This window comes from Falco punctatus (assembly GCF_963210335.1).
Source record: "Falco punctatus genome assembly, chromosome: 12".
In the NCBI taxonomy this organism is placed as follows: domain Eukaryota; kingdom Metazoa; phylum Chordata; class Aves; order Falconiformes; family Falconidae; genus Falco; species Falco punctatus.
The window spans coordinates 27,051,953-27,069,635 of NC_137592.1; the positions used below are offsets into that span (position 1 = coordinate 27,051,953).

General features: G+C 48.4%; 1 protein-coding gene across 6 annotated transcripts in view; it reads right to left on the minus strand.

Moving 5' to 3' along the window:
- DUSP10 (dual specificity phosphatase 10) overlaps positions 1–17,683 on the minus strand; it is a 45,956-nt gene that overhangs the window by 22,239 nt on the left and 6,034 nt on the right. For all 6 annotated transcript variants that reach the window (XR_013931562.1, XR_013931563.1, XR_013931564.1 and 3 more), the window contains exon 3: positions 1,982–2,359. Coding sequence is in view for 1 of the 6 variants with exons in the window: in XM_080408692.1 (XP_080264818.1) it covers positions 1,982–2,359 (378 nt within the window). In the remaining 5 variants the exon portion in view is untranslated. The remainder of the gene's footprint in view (positions 1–1,981; positions 2,360–17,683) is intronic.

Consider the following 17,683-nt stretch of genomic DNA (forward strand, 5'->3'; position numbering starts at 1 on the left):
AAAACAAAGACAGACCCTCAAGCCATAATTATCACAAAGGAAAGTAAAATGGGGTTGGAAACCCTTTCTAAACCTTTTCAGAGCAAGACTGCTTTCTCTGCCCTTGGTACGGTCAGAAGCCAAACACCACCTTTGGGAGCCCTGATCCTGCATCTCACAGGGGTGCTGGGTGCAGAAATCTCCCTCCCACCCCCAAAGGGCCTCCACGGAGCTTTGCAGTTTCTTTACGTAAGCTAAACCTATTGCACCTCCCCATCTCATTAAAGTTTAAGGTTTTACTGGATTTCTTGACTCAGCTTTTCTTCCCAAAGGATCAAAGCAAGGTTCCCTTCCCTTCACCCAGAAAGGGGCACTCACCTTCCCGCGCACAAAAGAATCAGCGGTTTGGGGAGCTGACAGCACCGCTGGTAAAGCCAGGGAATGGGTTGGGCACGCTACAGAAAATTTTGTTTTAATTATAGATCCTTTGGTGCTCTACAGCGTGGAGGACAAGCTCAGGGGCTCTGGGTAGAAGCTCCCAGAGGTAAGACTCAAGCCTTAACGTACCCTCCATCTGAACCACAGCGTAAGCAGTGCCTTACCCGTTCCCCATCACGGCAGCAGCGTGGGCACAGACCGCACGCACCAGTGCACAGGGACACCCTGCCCACTGCCACAGCCAGGCTGGGCCCACCAGCCGTCTGCTCCAGAGCAGCCAGACCCTGCCCCCCGCAGGAGCAGGTGGGCTCAGAAGAACATGCCCAGCTCAGACGCTGTGCCCTGGGACCCAGTCGCACCAGGGGGGCCCGATCCCCGCCGAGCCAGAGGGCACCTCCACAGAGCCAGCACAAGCAGGCTTGAGTTTCAGGAGCTGGGTACCCACACCCTGACTCAAGGGCCACAAACAGTGATGGTCTGGGGGAAGATGGCTCTGCACCCCCTTCATCACAGCGTCAGCTAAGGCCCTAAGCTGTGCCGCAGCACAGAAGCACACTGCCTTTGTCTAGCCTCCACCATCAAGCCTGAAGAGACTTTGGAGCAATCAAAAGATGTTGGTGAAGAGATTAGCCCAGCCTCAGCACAAGAAAATATAATTACGTCAGTGGTTCCCCCAGCGTATTTCAAAAAAATCTCTCAGGACAGGGGAAGCACGAGGGGACATTCACTGTGCTGCAAAACCTGGGCCCACAAACATAGAGAAAAGGCCAAGGAAGGGAAGATCCTCAAAAGCTTCCAGTATCATGTGCTGATGTCCTCACTGACCAGCCTCGCTTAAAGAGGCCATCTGGCCTCAGCCTAGACGACCAGCCAGAGCCGAACACAGCCCTGAACTTGGCTTCGGGTTGTGGATCATAGCCAGGGTCAGAGCAACGTGGGTAACACTGCTGGGTCATTTCTTCTGCCACCTCCCCAACCAGCTGCATGCCTGCGGTGCATGCTCTCACCCAGCCTACAGGGTTTGGAGGCTCATTAATACAAGCTCTCATCGCAATCCACCCATCCACGCGCACACTCTGAAGTTACAAATCTAAGGGTGGAACAAGTGAAGTGTGACAGTTTGTTAGCTTTCTCTGACATTAAGTTAGGAAAGACTCAGCCATCATTAAGAATAGTTACTATGAAAAAAAAATCAGCTGGAAGCCACTGTGGAAACTAGGAATGCAAAGGAATCAAGAAGAGGGGATGAAAAATGTCTCAAGTTTTCTGGGGTTTCCTGAATTTGGAAGCCTGGAGGTAGGCATCACTATCGCTGGATAAAAACTGTATCCCCGGGCTACTTAACTGGGCATGCCAGAGATGAGAATGAGCAGAAACAAGAGGTGCTCAGCATTTCTGACAAGCTAAACCAAAGTAAATACGGCCTTTTGCAGCCTGCAGGGTAGTTAGTGAAGTGTAAAATTCATTCTAGATTCTTGTTACAGGTAAGAAAGTAAAAAAAAAAAAAAAAAAAAAAGACCCAGACAACCAGAAAACAGGCATATTTCCAGTCAAGGGTAATTACCAATGAACTCAAAAGCCTCTTCAAAATACTGCCTGAGATTCTGCTTGTTGCTGTCAGTGGCCGGGAGCCGCTTGTAGTTGAACATGCCTTTCTCGTAATGGTACAGGGGCAGGTGGGTGGTCACGTTGATTACGTAGCCTATGTTCATCCTCTGCATTTTCTCCAAGTCCTGAGCATCGTGCTCATTTCCGAGGAAGAGGAAGGGCAGGATGGGGGTGAGCTCAGCGTTCTCGATGTCTGGTGTGGTGGGGATGGACTGAGGTAGCGTGGGGGGCACGGCAGACGCGCCGCCCCCTCCTCCCCCCTCCGGGCATTCTTGCAGCTGGAGGGAGTTATCGCAGAGGTTTTCGTGGTTCTGCTTGAAACCGCTGAGTCCTCCTGGGAAAAGAGACCAAGCAGGTATTTTGGTTAGACACCTGGAAGTCGGCGATGCTTTGGACCCACCTTTCTCAAGAGAACACACTGGGGCCACCAGGACTGGAGCTAGCTCTACTGTCCCCACCACTGTCATGGTGACTGATGCTGGGCAAGGCCATCAACAGCAAGGTGGCATGAATCAGCGGCACACATTGTCCTCCCTTCCACGAGGCCGATGGCCAAGGAACATGCTCACAAACACACCTCTGTGCGACACCAGTGTGTTGGGGCTGCCTCACCTATGAGCCCCTGAGAAAAGGCAAAAAGGGGGGGAGGGGAAGGACGGGATGGGACAAAAGGCATTTTTCCAGGAAGAAAACTACGAGCAAACGGGCTAGCAGCACACCAAAGCAGAGCAGCTGGAACAGTCCTTTAGCTTTACCTGTCCACAGCAGATTTGCCTGCCAGGAGCAACCCCCCCATCCAACACCCCCAGGGAGGGGTGGGTGCAGCTCCCACCAGCATCGCTGCAGGGAATGGAACCCGACCTAGGCATTTGTGCAGTCAAACAAAGGAAAACCTAACAGCGACTGAGGGGCTTGCTTAACATGTGGCAAACAGCTCTCCTTTTTCTGCCCCAGTTGCCTGAAAATATCTACCAAGAGTTATTTTTAGGACATTAATATGGATTGAGAAATGGATCCGAGGAGGGAGGGAAAAGTCACTTTTTTGGCTCGTGCGTCCCCTGGCTCTATTGCACATCTTGTTGGCTTTTTCAAGCAGCATTCCCCCCCTCCCCGCCGTCTTTTTTTTTTTTTTTCAGGAGGGTGGCTCCACAGAACTGGAGCAAGAAAAGCAGACCTTCTTTCTACACCTCATTCGGCAATTACATCAGCCCCAGGCTCCCCACCTGCCCGGTTTCCATAGCGATTACACAAAGCACACAATGACATCAGCTGGCATGACATCAGCTCTTTGAGCACAAACAATACAAGAAGAACTACTTTGTGTAAGGCCTTTGGTAGGAGGCTGCGTTCCTGGGAGCCACTGATGTAATGCTAACAGGTGGCTCCTCCACAAGAAAAAGGCGGAAAGAGGAGAAATGCAATGATATATCCCCCCCACCTCGCCTGCAAAAGCACACGTTGATGTTGTACCAGGATACTTGGAGTCATGCACCACGTCGAGACAGGCCAAGTGCTCAGACTCAATTGCACTTGGTTAAATGCAAGCCAAAAAAAAAAAAAAAAAAACCACCAAAAAAAACAAACCAAAAACAGGAGGGGGGAGAACTACGCTGAAATTACTAGAAAGAGCTACACTAGCCAAAATAAATGCTGAATGTCATCATCCCGATAATGTTATTTTTTTTAAATAAAAAAAAAAGAGAAAGGTTATTTGTCTTTTCCATGCTCTTTCACAGTGACCTAGTACAGAAAGACTTTAAAACAGAGCAAAACACGCCGTCACACGGGCTCTGGATCAGGCACACCAAAGGGTTTCAATGCTACGTGGAGTGCTGCAACCCCAGATGTCCACGTGGGTGCCCACAGCGCAGCACCCACCCAGGGACCACCTCTGTGCCCTACGCAGTACTCTATGCACATGAGGCACCCAGCCTAGGTACAGCCACCCGAGCCCCTCTAATACAAGTGCGCTTTTTATTGTCCAGGCTTTTGTCCTTCACGTGCTGCTAGTAACTCATTTTCCCAGGAATCCTTGAATTGCCCACAAAACGCAGAGTATTCCCCCTGCCTCAACAGCATGCTTGTACTTCAGCTGCTCCTGCTGTTCACAGGACACAGCGCAAACAGATCTGCCTTAAAGATTTGTACTCGCAAAGCTGTTACAACAGAGGACCAGGATAGAAGGAAGAGCAAGGACAAAAATCTGAGCTCAAGTGCCAACCACACCACCCGGCCTTGATAGGGTCGGAAAGTCTTCTCAGTCTGCTCAAGAAAAGCAAACAAGACTATGGTCCCCAAGCCGAAGACATATGAAGTCTCATCCAAAGCAACAGCCCCAGCCTGGAGTCTGGGTTAAAGGCTAATGCCCTAATCCACGTTCCTGTCCTTCTGCATAGGCAAGCAATCCTTTCAGCTTAAATATTGCTCTTTAAACAATAACCAGAGCATGCTGGGATTTTCAGGAAAAGCCCTGAAAAATAAGTGGCTTTAGTGACTCCAGATCTCACACTCATTTTCCATCTCTCCCGCAGCCTTCTGGGAGTAAGTGGCCATAGGCAGAGGTAGGATCCCATTGCTTCATCACTCAGGTGTGGACACATAGATGGTGTGTCAGACACCATCCTGCATCACCAGCCACCTTGTAAGATACAGCAAGGCTAGAGAGTCTAGAAGCAAGCTTTTTCACCACCTGTGTTCTCCTTTTGGGGCCTCTGCCTGCCCTGCTAGCCAAGAGACACTATTACTCCTGCTACCAACTCCTCCTCAGCGTGAGCTTTAGTCCAGCAGATGAGAACAGGGAGGAGAGGACAAGAGACCATAACACTGTGCAGAGCTCAGTGTTATTACTGTACCCAGGAGACACCAAGAGGTACAGGGCAATCACCACCACTCCAGCAGGAGCATCACGCTAAAGGATGGGAAGGCAACCCCAGGTACGCCATGTGGAAGATGCTGAACGAGCGGAGCAGCCAAACACACAATAACTCCACCAACAATTTTTCTCCTGACGTCTGCCAGTGAAGATGTCACCTTTCCTAATGTCAGCCCACATCCCCCCCACTCCTTGTTCTCCTCCCTCATATGAGGAGGGAGTTAAAAGTTCAAGCAATGTTTAAAGTACCATACCCCAAGCAACTCTCAGAGCAAACATCCCCGAAACAACACGTTCCTGGGGAGAGGATTACTAACCTGAACTGGCCGAGACACGCGAGCAAGGGGGGGACTGGACAGGTACCCAGAAAGAATGCAGCATGATGCAGTCACAGAAGGAAACTGAACTCTAAAGCCAACTGCAGGAGCTTCGCTTGGATCTGCACTGCCATACGAGTCATGCAGGTCCCAGAACAGGATCCAGACAACTCATGAGTGCTGTTCCCTTAATCCAGTCTCAGCACGCTCACCACGCACAATCCTTGCTCCTAGCTGATTTATGAGGCACTAGTGTAATTTAAATGGAGCTCATGCATGCACAACGCTCAGGTTTTTCTGAAATTTTGAGACTACTTCCCAAAAAAGGTCCAAGCAATTCATTACGAACAGAAAGAATCAGAGGGACAGACTTTCCACATGAAGGTGCTTGAACACCCTGTACATTGTATTTACATCTGTATCCCTTTGTCAAGCAACTGCTATTTCAGCACTTAAAGCAGGGGTCCTCAAACTTTTTAACCAGGGGGCCGGCGCGCAGATGAAGTGGCAGGAGGTCATCTGTGGCTGCTTGGTTTCCCCCCCAACCCCCAGCGGGGTGGGGTGTCTGTAAATACCAGGGGCTGGACTGAGGACCCTGGGGGGGGGGGGGGGGGGGGGGGGTGCGTATCTAGCCCACAGGCCATAGTTTGAGGACCCCTGATTTAAAGCCTTCATGCAGTGGGAGAGGAGGTGGGAGAGAAGAGGCCATACCCAGAGAAGAGGCCAACACATAGCTACTACAAGCCTGGTCATCTAAGAGTTGATCACAAAATTCCACAAGGACCAAGATGTATCACTGCTACTAACAGCAACACCAGCCCACAAGAAAGCTCAAGGCATGGATGCAGACTCCACTCATGGTGTAACAGAAGCTGATCAAGCCTTCCCAAACCTGGGGCGTGAAGGAAGCGTGACAGAGGGCAGAAACAGGGAGTATGGAAGAGCAGCGTAACCTGGCCAAAGCCTCTCCCTAGCACAAAAGTAAGATGCATTTTAAAAGCAGCTTTTCAGCTGCTATTTGCAATATGCAAAAAGCATAGTCATTGTATACATACATACATTCGTTGTTTACAGGCAGCCTAAGCAGAGAGGCAATATAATATAGCCCCCAGGAAAGACCACCAGCACGCACAGCAGTGCTGTTTGAACAGCCACGGAGCCTAGACTCAGCTGCGCGGCCACCTTTGGTGACACACCAAGACACCAGCAGCCCAATAAGCAAATCTTCGATCTTCACTTCCCCAGAATGTCATGCCTGTAACCTGTCTCTTCTTGCTTTAAACATTAACACATTGCTTTAATAACTGAAGTACAGCAGAAAAGCCTGAACCACCCAGCCAGTCTGACGCTGCCCACACGTGGATGCAGAGAACATCCCAAGCGCTTTTGTGCACACACTGCTCCGGAACGGCAGCCAGGCAGGCTTTCACGGGGCTGAACCTACCCGAGTCTACACGGAGATGGACATGAAGGATGCCCAGCACACTGGGGAGCCCAAGGTATTTCTTCCATAAGGAAAAGAATCAATAAAGCAGGACGCTTTGTGGCAGATGGCCTTGCCTGCTATCTAGTGGAACATGGTAAAAGACCATGGGCTCTTGCCTGCCATTGATGCAAGAGCCAGATATTTTTGCACTTATTACTGCATCACATCTTCCAGCGTCCTGCCCTGCCGTAACAATTACTGAGACACAACAGACTTTGGATTGTCCAAGACCTCAAAACTTTTAGGAAGTTTCAAGTCAGCACTGTAACATGCTCCAGCTATTCACATTTGTTTGCTCAAGTTCTTTGGAGCCATCTAACCGTAAATATCTCACTTAATGCTGCTCAAAGTCCCCCACCAAGCAGGCCCCAGGCAGCAGCTGCACCCAGATTGCCCAGCACAGAAGCCCCCCAGGAGCCCAGGGCTTGCACCAGCACTACGAGGCCAGGTGAGCAGCTGGATGGGAGCCAAAGCACCTCTGAACAAATAATAAAAAAAAAAACCAACACCACCCACAAGCAGCATGGTGCTTTCATAAGAATCGTGCCAATCATGGTGTCTGTCATGTGCCACCAGAAGATGGCAAATAGAAGGCAAGGCAGGCACAAAGGTACGGCAGGCACTGAGCAACCTGCTTTTACAAGAGACCGTGACCTTGCACTAGAAGTGACCATCTTCAAAGAAAGCAAGGACAAAACCAGACCTTACTGCACACATTTCATACAACTGCTTTGCTGTTATCGTTGGTTTTTTGGTGTGTGTGTGTGTGTGTTGTGGTTTTTTATTTTTTTTTTTTTTTTTAAGATAAGATTGAAAATTAAAGCACAAGGAGTACAGTAACACCTGCCCTCCTTTTCTGTGTCTTCTTTGGCACCTCTTTCAACCATCGCTGCTGCTCTGTGCTGTGTGACTATATGCAAACTAGGATGTGGGTTTACAATACGTTTTGGTTGATTTGCAATATGTTTCCGATCTGGAAACAGGCTCTTACCCCACAGTAAAGGGAGTGAAGTGACCTTGTTCCCTCCAGTGAGAGCTTACAGAGAGGCAGTTACCATGAAATACCCTTGCCATAAAGCCATACCTTGCATTACCTCACTGGCGTGGCCATACTTTGTTCTGAGCGTGGCAGGTACTGGGTGTTCCCACTACGATTACAAACAGGAACATTTTTATACATGACAGACTGCCCATGCAGGATCCACATTTAGACAGAACACGTGGTCCTGGGAGACAAATAGACCTTTTATACAGCTTTCAAAGCTGTCCAGGCAGATTTCTGGATCTGCTCATCCTCGATTACAATACCACAAAGCCATCTCAAAAAAAAAAATAAAATAATAAAACCAACACACACGCAACAAGAACAGAAATCCCAGGATGCTGTGAAGTATCAGCAGAAAATACGTTTGGTCTGTAACTTCCCCTCCCCTCGAACTGCTGGGCTTTTGCAGGGGGAGCAGCAGAGAATTCCGCAATACTGGGGTTCTGGCCACCAAAGGCTTCACTCCCTCAGGAACAACTCCAAGTTTTAGAACACCCACACTCAGCATGTGCCCCATCAGGACCGACACACCACACTGAGCCCCTGCGGCTGCGTTTGAGTGTGTTTAAGGTCAGTGTTACAGCAAGCGTTTGAGACAGAGATATTCAGACAATTGGTGCGTATCTGTTTAAGATGATGCTTTGAATTTGTGCAAGTACAGCCTGTTCCTTTAAACCTGTGACCTCATTTATTTACATTACTGCAGAAAAGCACTGCCAGAAGCAACAGCTGATGACAGTCTCATGTATTTTTCCACTAAGACAACAATTAAACTGCTCCTGTGTTATTAATGAACAGATGACTTTGTGTCAAGTTGATTCAAAGTGCAGGATGCCTCAAGGTTAAGCAAACACGACTCCAGCATGTAAAAACAGAGGCCAGGTACTACCCAGCCACTTCCCCACCTGGTGCTGTGCCTTTCCTCAGCTTGGCAGGAGGCTCCAGGCCCCATCAGTGCCCACAGGTCCTGCTGCAGGGTGGCACACTGGTGCTAAGCCACCCCCGCTTTAGTGCCAGCATTCGGGCTGGTCCCATAGCACGGGCAGGAAACTATGGACTGTAGCACCATACTTGAGCGAGATGCACTCACCTTTGAGCACCGTGCTTATGGTTTTGTTTTTTCCTTACTGTCACATCATATTTCTCACCTTTGGCTCAGGCTTCAGCAGGTAGTTTTGCTTTCCTTGTGCTGACCTTCACACGACAGGTTTACAGAGGGCTGAGGCTGGCTGAGCTCACTTGGAGGCAACCTCTTGTCCCCAGATCACACGTCTCTGGTAGGAGTGCTTTCCCACGCCACGTGAGCCAGCAGCACAGGGGCACCCCATGCGACATCGCTCCCCTCCGACACAGGTACGTTTTTAGTAGCAAATCCACTACAGCTTGCTTCCTTCCACCAAGGAAAAAAAGAACTGTACAGTCTGAAGCAGAATTCAGCCAGTAAAAGCCAAATTCACTCCCAGGATGTGGACAACTGCCCAGGCCACCTCTTCATACCACCAACCAACACAGCCACGTCTGCAGAAGTTTATGGCTGTGCACAAAAGATCTTATATTTGGGCCATAACCAAACCAAAGGCTCACTACCTTATCTCCAACACCACCAGATGACATGGAAAGAGTAAAAGCAGGAGAAAAGCACCTAACTCTCCATATTTCTTCTGCAGTACCCCCTTAGCCTTGAGAAGGGGTAGGTCTACTGCGAACCAAAGGCACCAGCAGGGAGGGCGTGGAGGCACTGGGGCTGCACCCCCAGAGCACGAGAGCTAAGCCCACCTTGCAGCGGAAGAGCTAGCCACCACACTGTCCCACAGCTGTTTGCTGGCACCGTTTTAGCCATAGCAAAGATGGTTTGTGGTGAATACTGGGGACCATTCTCTGTTTATGCTGATGTACTCAAAGAAGGGATGCTCAAATTTCCTGAACACAAGACAGCCACTTTCCTTGTCCAAGCAGGACTCCACTCACTGTGGTGAAGAGCTGTCCTTCCCACACCTCTTCTAGAGTAAGAGGGCTAATCCAAGCAGGTCACTGTAGGAGTGCTCCTACTCTCCAAGACAGATGTCCTTCTCACCACAGCTGCTGCTGAGCAATGCTCAGGGCTTGCCCTTACCACTGCAGAAAGCTCAACGTGGTTGAAAATACTGTACTTGACCATACCGTGGGAAGCTGAGATGAGAAGGGCAACTCCCTTCTGTCAAAAGGGGTGGGGACTGATCAGACCACACTCACCCAGGTGATGGTAGGAGTTGCTCCTTTGATTTCAAGGAAATTGGGCGGGGGGGGTTGGTTGGTTGGTTGTGTCTATAACACTGGAGGGAGATTTATGTGAGGTCAAGCCCCCAGCAGAGCACAGCCCATCCTCCTGCAGTACAAGGAGACCACAGTGACACCAGGACTGCTTTACACATTACCATTCCAGCTGTTAAAGAAAGGGGAGGAGAAATTTAAAAAAAATTAAAAATCCATCCTTTTTACAGTGTAAGTATCCATATTGTCCTCAACAACCCACACTGCCTTGGTTTCCAAAATCAAAGGCATAACTGAAAGTTTTATTATTTCTATTGCTACCAGCAAGTAGAATAGGTCTGACTTCCCGGTCCTGCGAGTGTATTTCTCACCTGTCTGCAGGAGGTTCAGAAGACCCATCACAGGGTTTCTTTCCCTGTTGTCCACAGAGCATCAGCCTTGCTGCAAAAGATTAAGCTTTAAGCAAACATGAAAAGTAAAAGTAAACATAGTTCACAAAAGAACAGCTTCCACCTAGATACACTCAGTCTAATCTAGTCACTCCCTCTAATCAAGCTGCCAACAGCACTTAAAAAAAACAACCAACAACCTCCTGCATTCCGAATAACTTGCAAGGTCAGTTTTTTTCCATGTGGAAACTACCCTGAGAGGTCAGTTTGTACACAGATTCTGGCCTAGAAGAGTTACAAGCACATCCTTGACAACTGCTTTGAGGTCCCTTTAGAAGTCAAGAGCGTGATGCTGGGTAAGGAGGAAAGGTCTCAGCACCGAGGCACACGTGCGCACGTTTACACATTCCTTCTAATTCCATCTCACTACAGCTCACACCCCGTGCCACGGCACATCCTCTCCCGCTGGCCTTTGCGGTCCCCGGCCTCATCTACTTTTATTTTGTACTTTGACACCAGGCACAGCACAGCCGGCTCTGTCCGAGGGACACATCCAGGGAGGCAGGGAGAGGTCCTGGAAAGCCGCTTCCGCGCTGTGCCAGCGATGCCGGCTCTGCCCAGCTCCACTCCCAGCTCCTCCTGTCCCACCACCACCTGCTCTCAGCCACACTGCCACACTTAACACACGCCTTGCTGCTTGTCACCATCAGCTCCCACACCTTCGCTTTTCTTCCTCTGAGGACCGCTACGTCATCCAAATTAGTTCCGATTAGAAACAATCAATAACTTATTATTTGTTTTTTAACCTGCCACACTAGGGAAACTTTCTGGGTATTTCAGTTTGAGAATTATTATTTATTTTTTTTTTAATTTTCTCTTCCTTCAACTTTGTTTTTCCTTGGACCCTAAGTTTTTGGCCCAGGACACCCACACAAATCCCACATGTCCCTTCCCTACCCAACTCACCAGCTTTTCCAAGAGATGCCACTAACTTCTGGACTCCTCAGCAGCCTGTCCAGAAGCTGCTGTGAATACCTCTGTACCACATCTCTCATTTCAAGACACCAGTTCCAGCTTGTAACTGGAAATCTCCCTTTGCTGAGCAAGTACCGCATCTGCCCATTTCAAAGAAAGAGGGAGACCGGGGGGCAAGGGAAGGAGCATTCACATGACAGCATCCTTCAAAGCACTGCATCATCCTTGGGGAGCGGTCAGGAAAGTGACTGGTACAAGGATTAAGCTATACAAGAACGTAAATAGGAACAAGACAAGAAACCCTACGTCCCAAACAGACTATGGTGACGATTCCGCAGCCACAAAGATTGGACTTACCCTCCCTGGAGGGCAAGCATTTATAGCAGAAACTCAAAATTAGACACATTACAACTTCTCATAGCAAAAGTATGCATTCCCATGGGGATGCAGGCTAACATAAAGTCCAATTAAATAATCACTGGAAATGTCGGCATAAACCCTGAAGGAATACATACTTCTACTGTGAAATGCTCCCACTGGAAATCATATTAACAAAAAGGTCATCAAGAAACGCTGAAGCTATGTACAAAGGAGGCAGGGGAAGCGAGGGGGGAGGGAACAAACTATTTTAATGCAGTAAAGATACCACAAATGGTTTTATATTGACAAAAAGCTAGGAGTTTGTTTTCACAGACAGAGGTAGAAAAGACCAGATTTGTCCAAACCACTAGGTTTATTTTGTTTTGGTTTCTAACCTACCAGCAATTCTCCCCCTGCCCATCACCACATGCATCCCTCAAGCAAGTGGGCCGTTTGCCCAGGAGATGGCCAGCGGCCGGTGTGATAGCACACGAGCACAATGAAGAGGGGCTTTGACTCAGTGTATCTGAAAAGGGAGAGGGGTCCTGACACTGTGTCGGACATCTGTAATCCTGGATGCGTAGGAGTGGACGTTTCTGTTTAATTTGCATGTTTTAGAGAACACTGACATTTTCATGGTTCAGCCATCCATTTATTCACTTTACCCTTTTAAGGGCAACCTCTTCAGGACAGCTTCTTTCCAACGACAGAACAGGCTGCTTTCCTTCTCCTGAGGATGAACACAGGCGCTCTTTTCCAGCCCAAGCTACTGCTCCTCCCCATCACAAACAGCAGCACTATTTGCATTAACATGCAATGAAAACAGGGTGCTGATACACCACACCAGCATCTGGGAGTGCCATCCGCTCCTGCTGGATCTAAACTCAGAGTTCTAGAGTTTTTGGCTAGAAATAATAGCAACATCTGGCTCTGATTTGACGCTTTCCAGCAAGTTATTTCAAAGCACATGAAGAAAACCCAGAGAAAATAAAGGGTGCTGTCTCAACATATCCTAGTCCCACACTGTCCAAAAATAAAAGCAACAAATTACTGAAACTATCAGGGTGCAAGCCAGCCTCCACTCTGACACGAACTTCAGGGCCAGCCCTGGCAGCACTTAAATCCCATTCCTCATGACCAGGGAGGCAAGGCTGGTCCCTAAAAACCCCAAAAGGTGAGAGAAAATTGACCCAGTTTGCATCTACATACTCCACAGTCAAGGGGAAGGGGGAAAAAAAAGGTGGGGGAGAGGCATATTTACAGAATCCAGAGCTAAATAGCAATCAAACAAGGAATCTCTTCAGCCAGGTCAAAACTAACCTGTGTCTCCTTGTCTCCACAGGAGAGTTAGCACTAACATTTCCCAGGAATCATAAGTATTGTGTTATCCCATTAACAGAGATGTCATGCTGCCTTGCAGGACTAACACAAACACCTATGAACCCAAGATAAACCATCACATTAAGTGGTTTTGCACCTAAAATAGGCCTGCAAGTTCTAAGCAGCAGCAAAATGTTTACTCTTTCCATCAGCTGAACAGACTCCCATTATATTAGCAGAGACCAAGAAGAATTAGAGCCTACCACTGACAGGGTACAGGCCAACTGCTCTAACAACATCTTCTGCTTTAAAACACTATTGGCATATGTAACACTATATGTAAAACACTACTGGCATAGCACTTATGTAAGGCTTAATAAACTGGAGACAACCAATTCAACTGATGACAGAAGCCTGCAAGTTATCTTCTATTTTCCAAATCTTTCAGCCATTGTAAAAAAATAAATATGGTAATTCATGTGTGGACAATGAGTAACATTTGTTCTTTTTTTTTTTTTTTTTTATTACCTTTAATTAGAAGCAGTTCTTCTCTGTTGCAGCAAATCTAGTGGGAATTAACCCAGGCGTGCCGTAGACTTTTTAAAACTAGAGCATAGTAAAAGAGTTGGAACTAATGTGTTCAAATCGCTGTATTATTACTATTCTCTTTATTTTTTCCAATTTCCTCCTTCAAAGCCATTATCTTGGAAACAGAGTGATGCGTATGTGCAAAGCAGCATCTAACCGTAGCGGGAGCAGCGGCTCCCAAGCCCTCCCACCCACTGACCGCATTCATGCCGTGTGTCCCCCGCAGCAGGTGATGACAGATTTACAGCCACTCGGACGGCACTAACCCCAGAGCCCTCCAGTGGGGACAGCCCCAGGCGGGGGACACATGGGCTGGCTGGACCCCAGCCAAGGGAGCTAGACAAGGCTAGCGTTGCCCCAGGCAGCGGGAATCGGAGGCTCATTCCTTCAGGACAAGAGGGACTTGGTGGCACCCAGACCTACAGGGTCCCAGTTGCTCCGCGCAGACTTGCTGGTTCAGGTGTCCCAGGGGTGTGTGTGCAGAGACATGTTCTTAGGGGCACCACTAAAAAGAAAAATAATAAAGTGCCAGGAGATCAGAAGCTTGCACCCCTCCTGGACCTTGGTCTCTTCACTGGGAATGGACCTTTCCTTTCCAAAGGAGGTAACCTGCTCAGCCAAGTGGAGAAAGACATGAAAACAAACCTTGAACTTCTAAAAGAACAAAAACCACCTAGAGGCAAATCAGAGCCTACAGTTTATCACTTCAGCTAAAACGCGCTGTTAAGGGAAGAGGGGAAGGGGGTGCTGCCAAGTCTGTCTCCCACTTTCTGCAGCAGGCAGCTGCGTTGTCCCAGGGCACCGCCGTGACGGCGGATGAACCTGGGTCGGCCATGCTTGGCACTGACGGCAGCGAGAGGATAGCGAGAGGATAGTGTTAGAAACCGCGCGAAGGATAGAAAAAGAAAACCCAGGCAGATTAAAATGACTTATCCAAGGCCTCGCAGCGAGTCTGCTGTGTGCGCTTAGTCACAGAGCAAGAGAATAACTATTGCACAGCCTCAGCCAGAGCTCCCAGGCCCCGAGACTGCCCTGCCCCAGGCACGGTACAGATACCTCTGGCCAGGTTACTCCCCTCCTGCAGCCCACGGGAGAGAGGCTTACTTCTCCCATCTCCCCTCGCCTCCTTCAAGCCCCAAAATGCTGCTTAACAGTTCCAGAAGCAGGTCAGAGACCACCTTCTGGAGGGACACGTGCTCCTGGGGAACCAGCACCTTTCAGAGATGGGGAGGACACACCACATCCAACCTCCGGTTGTTTCAGGACGTGAGGCTGCCTTAATCAGAGACAGTAACTGAAGCAAAGCGTTTCCTGTACTAAAAACCTCACAGAGCATTAAAAAAAACAAACCACAACAAGCCCCCACAGCTTCACTAAAGCATGGGGCATTGATCAGCCACCCTGCACAGAGACCACAAGCACCCCAGGACTTCCCGGCTGCAGAAGTAACCCCGCTGACCACCACCACCACCCCCCCGCTGAGGGGCACAGCCAGGACTGCTGGCCAAACCCGAAGGCACTGGTGCACATGTGAGCTTCACCACCACAGCCGTCAGCATCCATGGGACCAAGGCCAGAGGAGAGGCCAGCCAGCCACAGCAAGCGCAGCGCCCAGGACAGCACCTCATCCAGCCTCCTCTCAATGGGACTCTTCCAGCTCTGACTTTCAGGTAAGGTGGGGAAAGGTGACATCCATCTCATCAACCGCTCTTCTTTAAGCCCCAGTTTACCAAACGCCTTCATGGTACCAAGAACCTCAAAAAAAGTTTAACTTTTACAGCAGAGGTGTTTAAAAACTGCTGAAGACAGATTCAGGTGACTGCCTAGAAACAGAGCTCCAGGTAGACAACAGCTTGTGGTAATTCAGGTCAGCCTTGCAATTTCTGTAGCCAGGACTCTCCCAAGGCCACCACAGACTTCCCAGACAAAGCTAAAGCACCACACATATTCTTATCTTTTGTGCAAAAGGATAACGCATTAGGTCATCACAGATTACCATAAATTATTTCTTTAAACTGCATGAATTCTATAGCCCTGCAAGCCCATGCTGAATATTTGAAAAATAATACTTCCCTCCTGGTTGGCCAGTAAACATGCAAGACAGACAAGTGTTAAGACTGTGTGCCTGCTGCTCCTATTTATGGCATTTCTTCACTTGAGAGTTGCTTTCATAAATAAAAAGAATTAATTATAATATGGCTTTTTACCAAGTAAAGAAAGAATCATAGCCTCAAGACAAGCGGCTGATCCCCCACTTCAGATGTTTTGTAAAGACAAGGTGATCTCACTGAAAACTTTTGTGCTCCTAAGCCTAGGAAAAACATTGGCTGCTGCTTTGGAAGGCAAACAACCCACGTATAGCTTTGAAGAAAAAAAAAAAAACAAAAAACACACACAAACCCAAACCCCCAGAAGGTCCACCTTTATCAGTTAAGACCACTGAAACCTCAGAGCTACTCTTCCACCTCTCAAAAAGGCTGTGCTCACCTTAAGGATGAGAAGCCAGAAGACACCAGCAAGCAACTCTATAAAGGTTCTACTAGTCCTGTCTCACCTCCAGCAGGGTAAGGGCAGCACACGAGGCATTCAGCTAATTATAACCCAGTGCCTCCTGCCTACCAGCAACGCTGCAAGGGATGTCACCCCCAGTTTAAAGAGAACTGGAGCCACATTTTTCTTTACAAGCAGAGGCATTTGCCTAATGTAACAGTTTGCACACCCTTGGAAGCCAAACCAAGAGTCAAGAAGCAAAGCTGGAGAGCTTAAAAAAAAACCACAAACAGAAAAAAAAAAATCCCCTTCTTGTTCCCCTCTTTCCAAGGCAGTGTCACTGCCCTCTTCCCCTTCAAGGCCAGTTAAAATGTGACAGGCACTGTGCGAGCCAACACTTGGAACTCTCAGATGCCATCGTCTGGGAGGGGGTGCTACACTTTCCATCACTGCTGGACAGTCAAAATTTAGAGGCACACTCCTGCAGCTGCATCTCCTCAAAGTCCAGAAAAGACTGGCCTCCAACCACACTATTGCCCCTATTATCTATATGCAAAAGGTATAGACACACACAACCAGTTTTCAGGTGTTGTGGCCAGTAAGATTATTCATTCCAGTGGAGGAGGAGATACTTTTAAGCTCCAGCAATCAGTCTGAAAACCGAAGGTGAAATCTCAGCCCCACCAGAGCCAGCCGAAGTTTTCCCCTCGGGTGACTGATAGGGTCAGATTTCCTCAGCAGCGCAGCAGGAACACGCTTTCAGTTTTAAACACGCTGGACACTTCACACACAGTACTTCACACTTAAAAATACACATTTCCCTATTACAACCATGACTTAATAATTATTCAGTGCAGATCTCTGGTGGAAGTAAGTGCCGGGCACGTGTTTTGTCGGTCAGCTGGAGTTGTTGAAGACCACGTCAAGTTTTACTCTCACACTTGTGCAGTGTAATCCAATTAGGGTTTAAAGTAACACCAACACTGTTAAATTATGCTATTAATAATAATAAATAATGTATTTGCAACAGATTATGACCAGGTCAAGTATTCCAAAGGCAGCTGATCATAGTGTTTTACATGAACACGGGACAGCATAAAACAGGTAAACTTATTCCCTTTATAGGTGTCTCTAGCCTCTGTAGTTGTTTCAACTTTGCTGATCAGTGACTTCAGCGTGGCAAGAGAACTGAAGCTATTCTTAGACTGTGGCAGAAAGCACGAAGTGGTTTGCTGGCAGGTCTTACACTCCCCACTACAATGAGAGCAAGTCACTTCATTTATTTCCCTGTTAGATGAGCAACAAGACGACTGAAAGCCAGAGCATAAATAAGCTCCTCAGACCAGGAACAAGAACAGAGAAGCAACCAGCTGTTATCACCACCAGCCGGTTCCTCCCCATCCTCCTTGCTGCAGTCCAGCCACCAGTTCATAGCACATGGGGGAAAAAAACCCTGATTATTTGCCAAATTTTTCACCTCTGCTTTCGAGTTTGGCGTTTCCCTGCAGTCAAACACAGAAGCCTTAAAAAAAAAAAAACGGAACACAAAACTTCAGCAGGTTCACA